Raw genomic sequence first — 20,501 nt, forward strand, 5'->3', positions numbered from 1 at the left:
TTACTCTATGTCATAACCCAAATCTACATTCTAGTTTGCAGAAGTTACACATTGTCTTTAAAAACTAAAAATGTAATTAAAAAAAGTAAAAACAAAGGCTTCTTAGAAAAAAAACTAAATTGCTGCAGTTATTTCAGATTTTAGGGTTGTGTTGATTCTTTTTTAAGTTCTTTGCTTTTACGGTGCAAATTAATTAAGACTTAATTCATCAAGTCAGATGTAATCTGACACCAAACAAATAAGAAATTGTTTTATTGCTGGGAGAAGGGAGTGGAAAGTCTTTAAACTCATCATTGGCAAAGTATATTTAGACTATCAACCATCATCAGCTGCGTTTTGGCTCCAAGCTTTGAAAACAGCCTTTCAAACTACAGTTTTTATTTTAATCATACAACTAGGGCCATATTTTCCCTGTTCAAGTGATCTGTAAACTAACACAGGCTCTTTTCATTTCAAATGAAGTCCAGTAATTTTGGATATCCAACCTGTTACTCTTAACACTACCAGGTGTACTTGTTCTTTTCAAGTAGTAAAAAAATGTTTATCCTGTGCTCTCAAATAACTAAGCCTGGCAGGAGACAAAAAGCAAAACAAAAACAGCATTACTGGCCTAATCCTATGGCATTAGGAACATTGCTCATCACTTTCCTGTATTTGTCACCAAAGTGTCTTATCAGTGCATATTATTATGTGCTGAAATGCAACAAAACTTTTCACAAAAATAGTTTTAGGCATGTTCATACAAGAAGATGTACATATATTTCTTTTATATATACATATATATGAATGTGTATATATATAATATCGGCTTCAACCTGTACATAGATATTCTGAATTTCATACTTAAAATACATCCATTTCAAACAACATGGATGGCTTTCCAGGAAAAAAGTGCTTGATTGATTTTATCCTGTGTGAACATGCCTGTGCTCTGTGCATTTGCCAAGTAAGAGACCTTTATGATCGATCCTTTAAACGTACATATCTCAGAGGTATTAAAAAAGGAAAAACACCTAACCAAAGAAAAAGAAACTAGGAAAAAGTAATATTGCCCTGATGATGCAAAAAGAACAATGCATAACTGAAGCAGCTTGGATTTTAAAAGTTATCTTGCATTCTGCAGCAAACAATTTTTAAATAATTGTTGAAAATCTAGTTCCTCCATTTGTGTTATTGCTCCCCACTTGCATTTTCTCCTCACACATCAACAGTGCAGAGAGGTTCACTCCCAGGCTGAGCCGACTCCACTATTGTCATCTTGGGTTTCTTTCGTGTTTCCTCCTACAAAAAAATGAAACAGCCCCCACCACATGGTCACAAAGAGAAGGTAATCATAAAACACCATTCCAATTTTGTACAATTTTAGCCAAACTTCTGTCAATCGCTGTGAAAGGCTAACTTGGGCTGATGTTGAAAATAAATTTACTGAAATAGGTACAATTAAGTTATAAGACAGTTTAAAAGAGAGTTTAAAAGTAGCCCCCCAGTCAAGTTTTGAAGAGCTCTCTTCACCTGAGATACTGAGTAAAACAAGCAAAACCATTTGACCATTGGTACAGGTGAACTGTGGCACTTGTGCTGTTTGTAAATCCACAAGAACATTTACTCACTCTTTCCTGTGCCAGTTTTTTCATTTCTTCCTGTAACTTGTTCAGGATGTGCAGATTTGGCTTGTTCTTTTTGGCATACTGCTGAAGCTCTATCACACTTCTATCAGAGGTTTCCTATTCAAAGAACCACAAGCAACAACTGATCAAAATAATGTACATGAAGCAAGAGTTGTACTTCCTTAAGTAATAAAATCTATTTCCACAAGTGAGGTCAATGTTAAATATTTAACAGATTATATAATTTTGATCTGGAAGATGCAAGATTAACAGTGATTACTGTCAGTGCAATCACTCCTCTCGAGTTCTGGCAAGAGCAAGGTACAGGATCCCTTCTGAACTGAGAACTGCTCCCCAAAGGGGCACTGCCTTCACCAGCAGGGACCAGCACGCCAAAACAGACACCCTAAAGCTTTGCTGGGGCTAAATTTAAACCTCCAGAAAGATCCAAAGGCAAAACTCCAGTCCCAGGGTAGGTTATGACCAACACAAGAGCACAGTCACCTGTTTAACCAGCTTGCTGTTCTCCCTCCCGTACATCCGCAAGAGAGAGCCCCAGTTCTTCACGTGGGGGTGTAGGAGCTGCAGGATTTTCTGGGAAGCCAATTGCTTCCCCACTCTCTTATTTTTGCCTGTAAGAACAGTCAGGGCAGTGTGTCAGTCCTGGACCATTGTGTAGTGAGATGAACACAAACGTTCCCTCGTGTCAGTCAGATGTGGGACAGCAGAGCAGGGACAGCTCCCAGCTGAGCCAGCCCCCCAAACATTCCCTTGTGTCAGTCAGAAGTGGGACAGCAGAGCAGGGACAGCTCCCAGCTGAGCCAGCCCCCCAAACATTCCCTTGTGTCAGTCAGAAGTGGGACAGCAGAGCAGGGACAGCTCCCAGCTGAGCCAGCCCCCCAAACATTCCCTTGTGTCAGTCAGAACTGGGCAGCAGAGCAGGGACAGCTCCCCAGCCCCAGGCAGGGCAGAACTCCCCAGCCCTGTACTTACACCAGCCTCGCACCGTGTGCTTCCCACACGTCATCACGTATTCACTCTTCTGATTTTTCCCAGGAATCACTTCAAACTTGATGGATGTATCTCCCATTCCGTGGTTTCTTAAGCACAAAATCAAGATGACATACTAAGTAAAACTACAAACAACTGAAGTGGTTGCAGTTATCTTTGAGAGTAATTGCAATGAAATTAGACATTAATAATAAATTCCAAAACACTCATTAATGAAAAGGGTATTTGAGATCAGTAACTTGAAAAGGCAAGCTTGTATAAAGGGAAATCAAATATATGTCCCCCAAAAAAATTGTGATCTCAGAAGAGGCCTAAACAGCAAATATGAATTCCAAGTGCCTCAGCATTGCCCAGCTGAGTCCCCCCAAACTGCCCTCCTGCTGCAGCCTTACCTTTTAAGGCACTCATGGAGAATCTGATATGGAGACAAGAGTCCAGCTTTACTGGTGAGTTCATATACCCGTGAGTCCTCAATACTGATATGGTTAAAATACTACAAAGGAATTGAGAAGGGTCATTGTGCTTTGTGCAAGTAAGGCCCTAAAACTGTCCTTAACCCTCATTTCTCTTTTGCAACATTCAATAAGATCTGTTGCTCTGTGCCTAATACTTTAAAAAGGGCTTTTAAATCCATAATGGGAGGTATTTATCAACATCCTTAAAACTGCCACACCTAATCACATAGCTATTGGCACATTTTGTATTCCAAAACAACGGAAAAAATGGTTTGCATTTTCCTAATGACCATTTCAGTAGTGTAGGAGATACAACAGTTTTAAATTAAAGTAAAGGCACAAACAACTAACTTTGCATATTGCACTCTTTAAAACATTCCTTTCAGGCTGATCACTGATTTGTCCTTTACTCCTCACTGATGGTCTGTGAGAAATACCACTGATCAACAAACTACTTCATACTTCCAGTACCTGAAAATATAGCACATATTCTCCACTTAAAGAAACTTTTCCTTTGATTTTCTCAAATGTCACTGCCTGAAGCCTGAGATTTACAGGTAGGTAAAAACGTCTCAGAAGACTGAGCACTTTCAGTTCTTCATTGGCGTCCTAAGATGATCACGCAAAACCAGACAACACCAAGCTCTGAACTTTTCACAGCATCAACCAGAGGATTCTGGAAGCCAGGACAGTACAGGCAGTCTGGTATCTTGGAACATTTCAGGTCTTCAGTAAGTGACCTGATATAATCAGTAAGGAACTAGTTCTCTGCATCACACTAAATCTTCTGATCAATTCCAATTAAAAAAAGGTATTTTCATTGCCATAGGTCTTCCTCTAAAGGAAGAATTTCACATTTCCCTTTGACTGAGAAAACAACCTTATGAACTTTCCACTGTATTTTTGACACTGAAGGTGCAATGTTTTTAAAAACAGACTCCAATAATGACAGCCAGGAAGCAAAAGCTCAGTACCTCAAGTTCTTGACTGTCTTTGGGCTTCTCCTCAGAGGTCTGTTTAACAAAGTCGGGAATAAGGATTTCCAGTGTAGCTCGAGCTGCAGAGAGTGATTAAACATCTTGGTTAAGTTTATTTTAAACAATGATTGTAAAGAAAAAGATCTCCTCTAATAAGTGACACAGAGCCCTTAGCAGCAAAAATCAGAGTTGTGTCCCTCAGTTGTTAGAGCTGAGCCCTGGTGCTCTGTCTCCAGGGCATTCAAACCCCAGCGTGGTACAAAAAGCACCCCCAGGATCTGCCTAAACCTTCACAGCAAAATCCCTTTTCCTCATGCACAAACAATTCCAGGTTGCTTTTTGGGGATTTGGCTGCACTGATGGATTTCTCAAGTGCAGAAATTACCACATGGATGTTATACATCTTTACCTGCTGAGGGGTTTTTCCTGAGCCTTATGCTAAAGAGATTGAAACCTGGAGCTCAGCGAGGAGTCCTAACATAGCAGATGTGGCAAGACATTCCCATTTAGAACTACTTACACAGTTATTACAGACTTACACAATTAGAAAAATGAAGACAAGTACTTAGAAATCAATAATCACGTAGTTCAATGCAACTGCTTTATTGTCAGAGAGAAAACCAAAACAAACAAAAGTTGGAGGGATTTTTTTCCTTTTTTTTTTTTTTTGAAAGGCAGGCAAATATTTTCATTTTGCTCCAATCCATCCCCAGGTGTTTATACAGCAGGTGACAGCAGAGACATAAAACCTCCAACAAGTTCTTCCTGGTGGATCATTGGAGACAGACTCTCACACTGCTGCCCAGTGCACATCAAGAGTCTGCATGGAAGTCAGCAGAGCAAGTTCCTTAATGGTTTTCTGTCCCAGTCCATTGCTGAACCTTTGCTTGTCAGCAAAGTCTCTGCACCAGCATTTATCAATTTTGCCAAAAGGCCATGTACACATTTTATTTGACTGTTAACAAAATTATTCCCACTTATTCTGGCAAATATGTAATTTCCAAAGCAGAAATGAAAACACAGAAACAAATCAGGAGTTGTTATTAAGAACAAAAAAATGTTACCAGCTTTATTCTTGGCAAGTTTTTTGCTGCTGGCAGTTCCTGCCCCATAAGTTACTCCATCAATAATAACTGAGGCTCCAAAAGGTTCACTTGGGTTCTCTGGAAATAGAGGAAGAAAGTAAAAGAAAGCTTTGCAGAACTCTCAGTGTAAAATACACTCACCATGAACATGAAATACCACCACTATCAAGGCTTTCTTTTCTTCTTCATTTCAACTTCAAGAGGGATGGAAATTGTTTATTCTTCATAAAGACTGAAAAATTGCTTCAGTATAAGAAAGACTAACAAGAGTTTTCCATTAACAGCGACTTACCACATTCTTCCAAATAAAGAACATTTTAAGAGATCCCTGGTAATCTGCCAGAATTCAAGTATTAACACCAAAGTTTCCATATCCCAGCGTGAACACAAGAGCTACACATTCTGATACTGAAAATTCAGGTAAATTATGTAATACATACATAGGAATAACATAATTCTGAAGAATTATAAGGTGCCCTCAAAAAAAAAAAAAAAAGAAAACAAAACAGCAAAAGTAAGAATTAAGGGAACATACATCACAGCACTTCAGGGAACAAACCCCAACGTTAATTTGATTCCAGTTATATTTTAAGAAAACTTAACAGACTTACCACATTCAAAGAAATTGTAAACAGGGCGAACCTTCAGGACTCGTTGCATATATTCATGCAGTATGCAAACTTCAGACTTCCCATTGGGATTAATGACAAATTCTGCAAAAAAAGACAAGGAGAGGGGAAGAAGCTAAGTAGTTCCAGTCTTTAAAAGACAATTTCTACTACAAATAAATCAATCAATAAATTAGGAGCTCCAAGGGATAAGTGCTTGTTCAAATGAAATGCACTGTTGTTGAATCTGGTGCAGGTAACTAAGACCTCCCAGGCCATTTTCATTGACAAAGTATTGAGGTGTGAGTGAGACGTTTCTATCAACAACTCGAAGTGCACTAATTATGAGCCAAGTCAAACATTCTGTTCAATGTTTGCAGTCCCAGGGCCTCTGGACCTCTAGACACAGCATTTTTGGCAGCTAACATCAATTAGAAATCCTCTAATTTGCTCCAAACACATCAGAAGAGGGACACAATGACAGGCACAGAGACTTCAAATCCACAAACCAGAATCATTCCCCCTTCCCCCAGCCATCCTACACAAAAACCCTGTTTAGCAAGCCACAGACCAGGGCACTGCTCCCTTGCCATGGCTGTGCTCTTTTTATTGGAAAAGATTACTTTTTGGTCGGATGGGATTTTCCCCCTGCAACAGTATCATTAGTCAAGAGCACAAACCCTGGCTCAGCAGGCACTATGACAATATGTGGGAGAAAGTTAGGATCAGACAGATAAAGTGCAAATACATCTTTAATTTAGACAGTTTCAATGGGGCTCTAAACCTATACTTGAAGATAAAAATGTACTGACTGAAAATTCAGCTGTACCTCCCTATAACAGGCAGTGGTCACTGTGCAACTCACGAGCTTTAATTCTGCTAAAGAGAAGAAACTCGGAATCATGACAATGTACAAAACCAAAATCCAAATCACAGGTCTAATGGACATTTTAAACACCAGACTGCAGTCAGATGTGCTATTATGGATACACAGCCAATACACACAAGGGAACACTCCAGCTTCTTGTCAGACACAATATCCACTCCTCACACCACAGGACACAACTGCACATTTGTATTTTTAATAGGAGGGTTTAATCTGGATTAATGTGGCATTTGTAACCAATCTCTAATTTTGGACCAACTAGAACTGGTACAGAACTGAGAAGGCAGTAGTACTGAGTGACAAGGCAGGAGGGTTTTCAGCAACAGCCAACAGTAAGTATAGCTGAAGGTAGTCACCAGTTACCAGGACTGTAACCTTAAATAAAAATCTTTTCATTTACGAATTATTCTTTTCAATAGGAAGCACATTTTGACAATATTTTCCCTTTACTATGTAATATGATGGATCAAAGAACACAAAATGGAGGATTTATTGGGGGATTTATTTTCAGCCCAGCTGTTAGTGTTGAAGGCAGAACGTCTGAACTGCAGGCAGATAAGCCAACCTTTCTTGATCGGTGCATCCTGCACAGAGAGGGTGATGAGTTTCTGGTTGGCAGGCAGGATGGGCCGCTCGGCCTCGGCCTGCTTGCGCTTCATCTCGCGGTTGAACTGGCGCCGCTCCGCCCACGTCCGGAACTTCTTCACCGTCACCTGCTCGAAGTCAAAGCGCTTCTCCAGATAGCGCCGGAAATCGTCCAGATCTGAGGAGCACAGGCGAGTTACTCTCTCCTCTTTACCACTGAGCAAGCAGTAAGTTCTCTGTTTCCACTGCTCAAACACGCTGTAATTACAGTCTTAGAGCAGCAGCCAAAGGTTAAGATGCTATTTTATACTAACAGAACTAATTACAAGTTTTCCTGTTACTGGAAATGCAAAACATTTGTGCAAACTGGAAAACAAAAAGACCATTTTATTCTGTCACTTGAAGATTCTAGGAAGCCCTATCTAGCACAATACCCAACCCAGTTTGTAACAAACACTGGCAATTGTTCTGCTTCAACACCTGTTCACGTTCCTGCCCCTGAAGCGAGGCACACAGTGAGCACAGTTCTGCTTCCAGCCTCAGCTTCCTGAGCCCAGCTATCACTGCCTATTTATTCAGCAGTGAACCATCAAACTCAGTACAGTGATGCTGCATGACCTCCAGGAGTGTCTGCAGCCTCTAAGCACAATTTAACACATTCATTTCACACACAGAGCACTGAAAGACTCCCCCCTTGAAACACAGCTGCTTCTCCTTTATAGGATACTTCTGCAGATATAATCAGCAAAAATAAAGAGTAGCATCCACAGATGTAAACAAACAAAAGCAAGCTGCTGGTATTTTTTCCTTCCACAAGGAACTCCATATGCAAGTCATGCTTATGCTTGATCACTCACAGATCCTATTTGAAGAAAGAGATACAGAGGTGAACTTCATGTACAAAAGTAAGTGCTCACTGGTTTTAGTTTTGCTGCTAAATACTGGTGATTTGGGTTTCTTTAAATCTTTTGGTACGTTTTTCTGAGGGAACTGGACACATGTAATGTCAAGGGTAAGTTTTATGTTTGAATACTAAAGACAAATGGCAGCCTATGATCCATATCACTATTCTGAGGAGCATTAATTTACATGGATGGGCCTGTGAGGTATGCAGATGTGGCAAGTGGCACATGAGCTTCCTCTCCAAGTTTCTGTAAGTTAGGCAGTGATTTTGGCATGACTTCTTCAGACAACTTTTTGTGCAAAGGTTATCAGACTTGTACAAATAAAATAATGAAGCATTACCCCCTTCATATGCATCCATTATATTTGCATGACTTATTTTGATAGAGTGTGCACATAAGGAAATATAGTTTAGCTGCACCACTTATCTTAATGAGCTGATACTGAAAACAGATACAATTCAGCCAACATAGAGGCTGCCTAGAAAAGCCTAGTTAAAGAAGTCACACTAACACACCCGACAACAGCAATTCAAATGTACACATTATCTCAGTTTAACAGTCGGTTAAGTCAAAGTCTACAGGACTAACTTCCAAACTGTTCACATTTTTTGTGTAAAACCTTTCCACGTGGACTTTCAAGGCTTCACCAAAATTCTTCACTGTGTATTTCTCTTCTGTTAAAATCAAAATTGATTTCAAATACTGGATGTGTTTCTCCAGATCTCAGAGCATGCAGCCTGATAACTGATCACCTGATCTCAGCCAAGATACCACTCAGCTGCCAAGTCTGGAAGAAAGCCTCCCAAATGTCATTACCCCACTTGCCATACATACCTACAGATTCATCTTTACATACTTCAACTTTGGCCTTAACTTGTCCCAAGGCTCCTTGTGCTGCATCTCCCCCAGAGGGGTCTTTGTCATCTAAAGGCCCAGAATCAGCAGCAGTGGAATCTGGTTCTTCTGTTTGGCAGTCCAGTTCTGAGGATTTCTCTAGATGCTTTACAGGTGATACCTCCCCATTTGGGGTTATGTCATTGTTTTGTTCCCTTTCCTCATTTTCCTTCATTTTTTTGTAATGAAAGCAAGGAATGCTACTAAGGGGAGGATCATGTTTCTGCAAATATAAAATAATACAGAAGGTATCAGTATCTCAAGGTCACCAAAAGCAAAAATCAAACCCAAGAGATGCAATTAAGATGGAAGTTACTTTTCCTCAGTGCAGGCTCTGGCTTCTCTTTGGTCAGCAACCTCATTCTACTCCAGAGCTGAACAGGGGCCCTCCTGTGGTACCCTGACACTGTGCACCCCTGACACAAACCTGCTGAGAGTGTTGGCTGCTTTAGATCCAAACTACATTCTGGTCACTTATATGCACACACTACATGCTTTCATAAAATCCACCCAGCTTTCCTGGGGCATGAGCCCATGGCATTAAATCCAGTTTCTGCAGATTCCTTGGGTACATGACTGTCACATCCTTACTTCTGTAAATGTGGACCATAAGCCACAGCTCAGACTAGTTTATAGCTACAAATAAGTGATCCATATATATTGCATGGTGGAATAAAACCAAACTTTTTCAGCCATATGCTAGAAAAACAAAGGCACCAAACAAGATCATCTCATTCTCTAACTGCCCAAACAGAAAAACCAAGCACCTAAGAAAAATCATATCAAATTTTCAGAAAGAGAAGAGTTTACTTTTCAAGGACCTTAGCTTTAACACTGGAAAAAAGCCCACTAAAGCAGAATACTATTCAACTGCTTGCAGGAACACATCTAATGTTCAAATCTTAGTAAGTATGTAAGTAATTGACAGCTCTCACCCTTATGCTTCCTGTTCCCAAGAAATAAGGTCTAGACCAGGTAACAACTCTGGATTCTCTGTGCAGATATACAGGAATGCCCGAGTTATGGAATGTCATGATCCATCCATCTGGCAAAGGCTCTGTAGGAGGGCGGCCACGACCTTGAAAGCAAAGAATGGCTTTAAATTTGCACAGACTGCTTAAAAGAACAAGAATCCAGGTTTTTATTTATTGCCTTTTCTGTCTCAAAGAATAAAACTGCACCGCAACAAGATTAAAGATGTTTTGTAGAGAGAAGTTGTTTTAATAACAAAGTATATGCTTCTAACCCACACTAAATCCTGAAAAATTACAGATTCCATTATGTTCTCAACTGAAAGGCAAAAGAAGCACTAATTTTTATACAGACTGCTTTGTTCGTTTCTTCACTGGATTTTCTCACTACTCTCTTTTATGTATTTAAGCACCACTGTATTTACTGGAAAAGTCACATCTGCTTTAGAAACAACTGAATTTTCCATTAAAAAATTTTTCACTTGACACCTGGGAATAAATTTGCATTGAGTCACCACCAGACCTACAGATCCCAACAGCCAGCAAGGAGTTCCTTTGTAAGCCAGGGTCTCACTCCTCTGTACACCAGAAATCAGAGACCATTCACCTTTGCTGGAAGCCTCCTGGCAATCCTGCATTAGTACACAATTTTGGAGGGGAAAACTGTTTGACTTCCTATTTCAAAACATACTGAAGCTGTAAAGTATTCCTCTAGAGCGTGTTCAAATTTTAATGCTAATTCAGAATATTTTCAGGTAAATTCTTCTGGCTTGGTTCATATTCTCAGTTCTTCTTTATTAGTAGTTTCTAACCTTTACACAATGAAATTAGATAAATGTAAGCCACTGACTTTTCTAGTCATTACTTGTAACCTAGTATTGCCTGCATAGACTTCACAGGGAGCCATTTCAACAGTAGAAGTTGCTGAAGTGGGGAGAAGTCCACAATGACCACAAAGTCTTCAGCTGATTCATGGTACTGGAGACAAAAGCCCCAGATCATCCTTGTTCACCTCCCTGCCACTGAGGGAACATTCTTCATTCTTTTTCACAAATCCACACACTAAAATGCATTCTTATTACATAAAACAGATCAAAAGTAAAAACCAACTTCACTGTTTAGGAACATGAAAAATCCCACAGTAAGAAGCCTCCAAACAATAAAATTCTCCAACATATTAACAATTCCATAAGAATTGCTATCCCACACTCTGCTTGCTGATATACTTTTGTTCTACAGACACGAGCCATATACAAGAATTACAGTTATTTAATGAACATCAACTTACTCTTCAGGACAGTTTTGATTTTGGTCATCATTGGCTGCACACTCGTTTCTCCATCAGACTGGTGATCGCTCTCACCACCATATTTCTCATTATCTAGTCTCCTTGTTTTGGGTGCTCGAAGACCCTCTTCCAGCAGAGCATCCACATCATTATCAAAGTCATCCTGAAAGAGACTTCATCAGACACTATCCTTCTGGGTCTACCAACCTCCCTTTTCCCTTGCAAAGAGTAAGTACACATTTTTGATATGCACTTCCATAGAGAAACTAGACACTTCCAATGATTCCAGTAAAAAGACTGAAAAATAAGAAAAGTTTTTGTGAGAGCCGTATTTTTTATGATAAAATGAGCTGCAACTGTGTGAAAAGACTTTTAAATGCCATTTTTAAACAAACTACAGAAGCTGCCACACAACTCAGGAGTTTAACCAAAACAGTTTAAAGAAGTTTTCAGCCAAAGCTCCGACTCTGAAAATTCTGCATTTTTGACTCACATACTGCACACTACTAGAAGAGACTGTTTCTTTGTGTATTTTTTTCTAGCCACTTGGAAACCTCTTACCCACCAAAAACCTGTGGATTTGCTTACCTCATATGAGAAATTCAAAGTTTCTTCATCCACTTTATCTCTCTGAACGATTGCTTTAGATGTGAACCCTCCTCCTTCTTCATCTATTTCCATCAAATTGTCGGTAAAGTCTTCTAGCTCATCCAGAACTGCATATTCCACTCTCTTTTCCTGATCAATATCATTTTCATCCTCCTTCTTGTCCTCACTGTCTCCCCCTATTCCTACAGCTTTACCATTACTACCACCGAAAGGACAAACATGCAAATCCCCATTGACATTATTAACACCGAACTCTGCGTCTGCCTTATAATCCTGCTCAACTCCAGTGTACAGAACTTTCCTGTCTTTGCTCTTGCAGCTCTCTGTAAAGCTAACACTAATCTTCACATCCTTCAGCAGCTTAAGATCTGGGGTGAACTTGCGGACCGACGGGGCGTGCCGAGCGGTTCTGGGGCTCTGGTCGCCGCCGGCGGGGTCTACGATGAGGCGGCTCTTGTAGCAGGCAGATCCCTTGGTGAGCAGCTGAGTCCTGCCGAGCCCGGGCGTGTCCCCAGCAGGGCTATCTGACTGTCCATCACCACCAGAGCCAACGTCCATTACCTCTGCGTCACTGGACGTTTGCAGGGGAGGTGGTGGAGGCTGTTCGTTGGGCGGCAGAGGTGGGGGACAACTCTGATTCTCCACATTCATTTCTCTCGCGGGTTCTCTAGGGAGGGGTGGTACACCTTCATAGTTCTCCATTTTTAAAACTACTGTCTCTTAAAAAAACAAACCAACGCTTTAATAAATGTTTATATCTATACTCCTAACATGCACAAGTCCATCGGGATTGGTTTATCGTGTTCTATTCAATAGGCAACACTGATGATTCAGTTAAGCTGACTACATTGTTCTTTTCATTAATGTAGACAGCTTTCAGAATCACTGTCTCAATTATTGGAAATCACAATGCATTCAGCTTAAATAGCTGAAGACTAAGACTGCATCTTCATTGGACAAGCAGGTCTCCTTTTTTTCTTTCAACCTACGAGAAGAAGAAAAAAAAATTTTGTCTCAGGAAAAAATGGAAATATGATCCCAAGCAGAAAGAAAACACGTAACTCCTGGTATAAATTTCAAGCAGAAGAGTGACATTTTTACAGTGAAAAACACAGGGTACCCAGAGCCCATTTTGAATGAGGTTGGAATTCCATTGGTTTTACTGCTTGAGCTGTACACCAGCACAGGAATTTGCTAACACAGCTGCCCCGTGTTATGATTAGTTGACTATCTCTGCTTGATTAGCAGGCAGGGCATTAAGCACGACAGACTAAAAGCTGTGCATTTTGGGGAGGGTCTCCCATAATTTAAAAAACCTGGCACTCAAGCCATACTTACCCACACAGCAGAAAGGATAATTAGCTTACAGTTTAAGATAATCTGCAAAACCAAGAGGTTTTTAACAACTCTGCTCTGTAAGACACATGGCTTTTCAAAGTTTAAGTTATTAGGTATTTTTGAAAACTCACAGGAAGTTTTAACAGGAAATCTCATAATTTACTAAAATCTCACAGAAAATTACTCTCTAGATAGTCAGATATTAGACATTTGATCTTGTGGTTTGTACTATTAGGGACCTATTTATTTGTTATGTCCAAGGAATTCAGGTCCAGATACATACCATTGAAGCTCAAAACAATTTTGGAAGGTATTTAGAAGCCAATGTTTTAGGTAATTTAAACTGGAAAAAATATTCAGTTGCTCTAGAAAATTTTACAGGGGATGGGGAGTGTGTGTTCAGGGCTTGTTTATTTTTTACATTAAGTGAGTTCTTTCTACCATGTCTATGATGCCTTCTTCAACTATACTTTTGTCATCTGTGCAGGACCACAAGCACCTGGGGAAAGGAAGCATAATTTCTTACCTGCTTATTTTGGTTTCTCCAAGTCCCTCCATGCCAGCCCAAACTAGGCTTAAATCTTCCAAGCAGCTAGAAATGAAGCAGTGTCCCTCTGCCCAAGGCAGCTGGCTCAGCCTGCTCTGTTCAAAGCATCCCCAAGTAGCAGAGAAAGTCTACCCAAGTATTGTGGGAAGAAAGCTCCAGGTCCTTCGTGTTGCTGTGTAACACTGAAGGCAGCAGGGCAGAACGTCTGGGTTGTCAGGAGGGACTTATGGAGAAACCAAATATAATTGTCTCATGTATCTCTAGGCCAGCCCAGGAGGAACAAACCAACAGCAATATCCAAACACCAACTGGGGCAAGGCAGGAAGCTGGGAATAAGAAGTTATAACGGGATCAATTAAAATTCAACAACATACACAAGCCACCTACCTGGAAACTGGAAGAAAGCATAAAATCCAACAGAGCAAACTCTTATATTAGTGATTTGGCAATAAAACAAGTTCTGCTGGGGCAGCAGAGCAGTTCATATTTTGTGGTCGCTTTTTAAACATACTCAAGGTTGTGACACATTCAACATGCTGAGCTTGACATGCATTGTAGAGTCACTAAGGAAAAAGGCTCCAAACAATCCCGCCTTCTCTGATACAAACGTGTTGCTTTTCAGATTGAAAAATGGCTCATTCACCAGTAAGACAAGCAGTTCTATACATTCATCCTACAGGATGAACACACAGTGACCCCAGCAGCAAACAATTCCTTCTTATTTCAGCAAGTTCTCAAACATCTACCATTATACAGAACACCTCTAGAAATATAATTCTCTAATAACCTTCCTCATCATCAGATTAAAAAAGAAAAAAAAGTGAATGACAAATGATTAAAGTTCTTCATAGTAAATCATTAGTGTCTTAATTGTTAATTCTGAACAAAAGAATCAAAAAAGTCATAGCATGAGTTCACTAACTCCTGGAAATTAAATGCCTAAGTCATCTAATTTTTCCACCCTAAGAGTCTTCTAAAGACTCCTGAAAAGAACAAACAGGCAATTCACACAGAAATGCAGTACTGAAATCAGCATTCTAGAATTTGAAAGAGTAATACCTTCCCATGTGTTGCTACCTGGTCCAAGCAGAAAGACTAATGTTGCCAAGGCACAAGCCTTGCTGGGGATGCCCTTTGCACCCCCTGAAACACGTCCTGCTCCTGCACCAAAGGGTGTCTTACCACCAATGTCAAAATGGGAGAACTTCACCTGCCTAGGTTTGGTAGTTCACTGACGGAACACCTCTGCTTTTTGCAGGAAACATGTCTTGTTATTCTATTTCAAGTACTGTTAACAATTAAATTCCTGTTCTCTTCCCTTTCTTGTTGGCCTGGAAATGATGAATAGCTGAATGATGAATACCAAATCACTGCCAGGGATTGTTGACTACTTGGTAGAGACACTGTGGTCAGGAAAAGTACTAAACCAAGGGGAGTTTAAAGGAGCTTTTCCACTTCTAGCCATAAACCTGCCACATCCCTAGGATAAGATAACAGTTTGGTAGCTCTACAGTTACAGTGGGCTACAATACCTTCCTATAAGCTACAAAAAACCAGGGAGAAGCAGAGTAACACAGGTCCAAATCCCACTGACTTTCCTGCCAACTGGCACTACAATATGCCCTTTATATCAGGGGCTGGGAAAAAAAATCCCACAACAAAACCAGTAAGGATTTTCCCTGAGCTATCAGGTATTTCAAAGACAGGCAGAAGGGATGAAACCTGAAAGGATGAGTTGGATAAGCTGGTAGGTTACAAACAGCCAAGCAGACCTTAGATCAAAAGAACACAACTGGCACATACAAAACCTGGCTTAGTATACTGGGTTACGGTGTGACCTAAGTCAGTTTGCATATTGCCATCCTTCATTGTCCTGAAATAATATTTTATTCTCCAAGGCTCCACCAAGTTCCATCAACAGTTTCCATAAGGACTCCTTCCAAAGATATGGAAGAGCACTGAGAGCTGCCCCAGGCAGTACAAAACACTGAAGGTGCTCTGGATGATCTGCTCACCATCTGCAGATCACCAACACATGCAAGTCTCACACTTTTAACTGATATTAGCAGATCACTTCAAAAAGTTTCATGTCACAAAGTAAATTCAGCGCTACAGATAATGGGGACTCCTAAAAGTAACACAGTGAACTGCACAGGCCCCAGCAAATGCAAGTCTTGGCTTGGTCGTCTTACAGATGTCCTTTGAAAAGAAAAATAACAAACTACTTCTTTGTTTAGTAAGTTCCACAACCAGACAGGAGAGGGATGGGAGAGAAGTGCACAGAGAAAAGGGTATCTTTTTTCAAGGCAGGAAAAAAACAGAATCTTGGAATTTGTAGCCAGCACCACCTAAACTCAAAGAACTTCCTTCCCAGGACAGCAGGTCAGCATCTAGAAGGGAGCTTCATAAAGAACATGTTTTTCACAGATACCTGCAGCCACCATAAGGAACAGCATTCCACAGATTCTCTCCTCAAAAAGTCACTTTTAAAAAGAAACTGGATTCTGTGTCACAAACTTACTTCACACTCAGTGGACCCAAAAGGAGAAGTGGTCCAGAGCAAACTCTCCTGATTTGCTAACCACATACAAAGTCATCCTCCTCATCCTCTGGCCCCAAATGGAGCTGAATTTATAAGGCCCTGATCACACTTATTAACCCCTGTCAGAGTAATTTCTCACTCACAGTCATTCACCTTCTTTTATTATACCTATTGTATCTTTTTGACACATACAGTTCCAGAAGTAAGTTAATCCTATTTATTATCCCTGCTAAAAAACCCAAAACAAACCCCAAAGAGACTGAATTTACCTTCTTTAAAGCAGAACAGGAAATGCCGAAAGAAAAAAACCATTCTGTATGTTAATTACTCCATACTTGTTCTCTTGTTTCTCTCCCCATTATCAGCTTTAGGGTAAAGAGATTCTGAAGGAAACAACCACTTTGTGTAAGTCAGTCATCAAGGAAGCTAAAGAAAATGCAGCCAGGGCCAACAACAGCATTACCAGTGGCAAATACATACAAGACTCAAGAACTTCTCAAGTTCCTAACACTTCATCCCATTTCAGAACAAACAGAACACATGATTTCAAAAAGGCATCCTCAGAAATGAGAAAACAACAGCTGCTTTTATAGTTTGATCGGTTTTCTGGCAAGGTTTAGATAGTTTTGTTAATTGTGTAAAACAGGAAACTAAATTTAAAAAAAGGCGAAAATCCGAGTCTAGGAAGGAGGAAAAATATTCTTCCTTTCACATCACACTTCTTACTTGTAAAGAAAAACAACAGACACAAGGAACCAAATTCCTTTCTCTTTCTCTAAAAATGCAAAAATAACCCTGATAACTGAAAGAACTAGCAACCCAACAGAATTAAAAACAGGAACCCTTAAGTTTAATTACCTAAATAGAAGAGACAACTTCTCAACTTGTAAAAGAAAAATTAAAGATGTAATTCCAAGACCTGTAACTCAGAGCCTACAGGAGTCAAGAAACGGAATGGGTTCACTCGACCCCAGTTTACGAGGAAGCAACGCCTGGATGTTGGGTGGGCAAAGAAACTTTACAGATAAACCCGAAGCCTAGTGAAAAGAAGTACAAAAGAACGAACAGTTTCCTGCCAAAAAAAAAAAAAAAGAAAATTGGGAGAATTAACCTTCCAGAGAGTGAACAAGATAATTTACTACTAATAGAAGGAACATTCGAATAGGGATCCTGAGAGTTACAGACACAGCACCTTATCTTCAACGCACCACAACCAAAGAAAAAGTGCCTTTTCTTCCTCACTTCGGCCCGGAGGAGACACAGCTCCTCTCCCCTGTACAGAGGGTGTGTCCGGTGACATCTCCCCGTCCCTCCGGTCACCCCCGACACACGAGCGGTCCGGGGGACACGGGGCAGGACCCGCCGCTCCATCACCCCGGGCAGGGCGGCACTGACAAGGCGTTCCCCTCCTCTCCACCATCCCCAGCGCTACCCCACGGCCGGGCAGCGGGGACGTGGTTGGGGGCAACGGGAAACAAACACACAAACAAACGAAACGATCCCCACTAAGACAAGCCCGAAACAAACCAAAACACAACCGCAGCTCTGAGGGCAGGACGCCCCGGCCGGAGCGGGGGAAAGCGCGGCACAGCAACACCCGCCGGGCAGGGCAGCGCCTCCCCGCCTCAGCGCTGGGGTGGGGGGGCTCGGGGAGAGGCTCCCGTGGGCTCCGTGCCCAGGGCCGGGCCGGGCGGGCGGCGGGAGCGCGGCGGGCCCGCGGGTGCCGCGGCCTGTGGGGCGGAGGGGCCGGTGTCCGCGCGGGCCCGCCCTGCCCGTCGCCCCGCGGGGCCCGCACCCACCTGAGCCATCCCTGGTGGTGGTGCCGCCGCTCCTGCGCCGGGGCTGCGAGCGAGGCCGAGCGCGGCCGCCTCACGACCACCGTGCCCCCCTCGGCGCCGCCGCCGCCATCTTTAAACGCCTGCTCTGGGCCCCTCCGCTCCCCGCGGGCGGGGCCCCGCGCGCACACAGCCAATCGCGTCCGCCGCCCCCGCTGGCACCGCTTTGAACTCTCGACAGCCATTGGCGCGCTCCCGTGCCTGTCAACCCGCTCCACCAATGGGGGCGCGGGAGGCGCCCGCCCCCAGGCGCGGGCCATGGCGGGGCGGGCGGGCCCTTTGTGTGGGCCGGGGCCGCTGAGGGGCCGCGCGGGGCTGTTCCACCGCACGAACCGGCCGCCAGAGAAGACACCTCTTCCTACAAACACCGCTTTTGTATCTTTAAGCAGCACAACTGCAGCGTTGCTGCTTCAAGACGGGTTTACCTAAAAAGGGTAAATCAAAGTAGGGCCGTTTTCCGTGCCATAGGTACCAAGCAGTTCACAGAACAAGCCCCCGATCTGTTTGCAGTGTTTAGACAGAATTCCTAAATAATTACAGAAAGTCTTACAGAATTTATGTAAAATCACTTCTAAAGTGCTAATGAACAGCTGCTAATTTGCTCTGTTACTTTATAATTTGTTTCCCCTAAAAAACATAAAGAGCTATAGAGAGCATTTATTCATACACCTAATTATAGGGTTGCCTCTTTTTCACTGTTATACTGATTTGAAATCAACATGAGAGAAAAAACATCACCATAACACAGACTGGTTTCATCACCAACAGTATAATAACATTTAACTGTGAAAAATGGCTTTGTTTGCTTCCATATGTAATTTCAGGACACGAGAATATTTTTCCTAATATTTCACTGATCTCATGTATTTGAGGTCCCCAAATCCTGCTATGAAAGATAACAGTAATATTTTAAGAAAAATTTTAAATTGTACTTTGAAGACCCCAGCTAGGCCTTTCATCTTTTTGTCTGACTGGACCAACACATCTAATGAGGGGGGGGTGATAATTTAGATACAATGTCACGGTACTGTATCAACACATAGTGAACAAGTACTGAAATTGCTTGAAATCTTTGCAAGCTGCCCTGAAAACCTGAAAGCAGTTTCGACCAACAGCATTTTCTAATTTTAATTCCTCATAACAGGCTTCTGCACTCAAGCCATCATTTTAGTGATTTTTAAATTACGTCTGCTTTTATTAATGTTAAACCGCTTCAGAACGTGTATTAATAAACACCCACGGTTTGCAAAACAGCCACTTACATCACACTTCAACTTGTCAAAGCTGGGAAAAAAAACCCCTCATGATTAAGCACAGAGTTGAAGCTGATGCTGGCATTTGCTGTGCCAGGTCACCTCCCATCACTAACACTGTGACAGAAGATTGTCCCTCTCACAGGGTCTGTGAAAATGCAAGTACTGTGACTCATGTGCATCCCATTTATGTGACTGTATAACTGAACTACTGCACTAAGAAGATCACATACTTAGAAAACAGGTTAAATTCTTCATATGTACATAAACAGCCATGTTTCAGTCAGAACCAGAAGAGGCACACACAGAGATTTTTGCACAGAGTTGGGAGAATTAAAATGCCTGCAGTGCTTTGAAAGTGAAAATATAACCAGAGTCAGTTTTTCCACTGTGCATCTGTTCTCAGAGAATCATAATACTGTGGCCTAAGCAACGATGCAACAAGTGATTCTTTGAGACACAGACACTACAGGGAAATATACTTCTAATTTTTTATGAACAAAAGAATATCAATCCATTAGCAAAACAATGTTTTCATCCAAAGAATGCTCAAATCATGGGTAATTTTTTACCCCCAAGGCCTATGTGACCTCTGGAGAATTATATCTGATCTGCTATGTCTAACAAGGGGCAAATTCACCTGAAAATTTTCATCACCTGGACTTTTCAAACATGAACATGAATCTTCCAATTTTGAATTAGAAGTGTCTTCCACTTTTGAACCAGAAGTGCACAGGTCCACCTGCACAGTGCAATCAGAATGTACCACGATATCATGAAGTAAAATTATCATCAGCAAAAAGAAGTTCCTAATGACAAAGAGATTTTCACACACAAGATATCAAAAGGCTGGACAGAAACTACTGCTGCCAACACAAAATACAGAAATCAAGGCTATAAAGCAAAAACTATGAGCTTCCCAATAAAGTTACCAGGCTGCATTCATTGGAATGAAAATTAGGTGGAGCCAGTGGCTTTTTCATATTTTTACTTCCAGTGTCAGTAACTGCAGCACATACTGTGCCATTCCCACAGTGAAAGACAAGTCTTGCTCAGCCTGCATTACTTTTATTTCAGTAAAATAATTTGCATTGCAGCTTTTTAT

General features: G+C 41.5%; 1 protein-coding gene across 1 annotated transcript; it reads right to left on the reverse strand.

Annotated features, from left to right (window-relative positions):
* Positions 1-361: 361 nt before the first annotated feature.
* DGCR8 (DGCR8 microprocessor complex subunit) lies at positions 362-18,256 on the reverse strand. The gene is made up of 14 exons (XM_032705947.1): positions 18,108-18,256; positions 11,861-12,866; positions 11,273-11,435; positions 9,949-10,091; positions 8,954-9,236; positions 7,195-7,392; positions 5,747-5,848; positions 5,115-5,213; positions 4,048-4,130; positions 3,011-3,111; positions 2,601-2,707; positions 2,112-2,239; positions 1,611-1,724; positions 362-1,281 (listed from the first exon to the last, which is right to left on the reverse strand). Exons 2-14 carry the CDS (start codon positions 12,581-12,583, stop codon positions 1,198-1,200), a joined length of 2,328 nt encoding a protein of 775 aa, XP_032561838.1. The 5' UTR covers positions 12,584-12,866; positions 18,108-18,256; the 3' UTR covers positions 362-1,197.
* Positions 18,257-20,501: the final 2,245 nt, after the last annotated feature.

This window comes from Chiroxiphia lanceolata, chromosome 18 (genome assembly GCF_009829145.1).
Source record: "Chiroxiphia lanceolata isolate bChiLan1 chromosome 18, bChiLan1.pri, whole genome shotgun sequence".
NCBI classification, from domain to species: domain Eukaryota; kingdom Metazoa; phylum Chordata; class Aves; order Passeriformes; family Pipridae; genus Chiroxiphia; species Chiroxiphia lanceolata.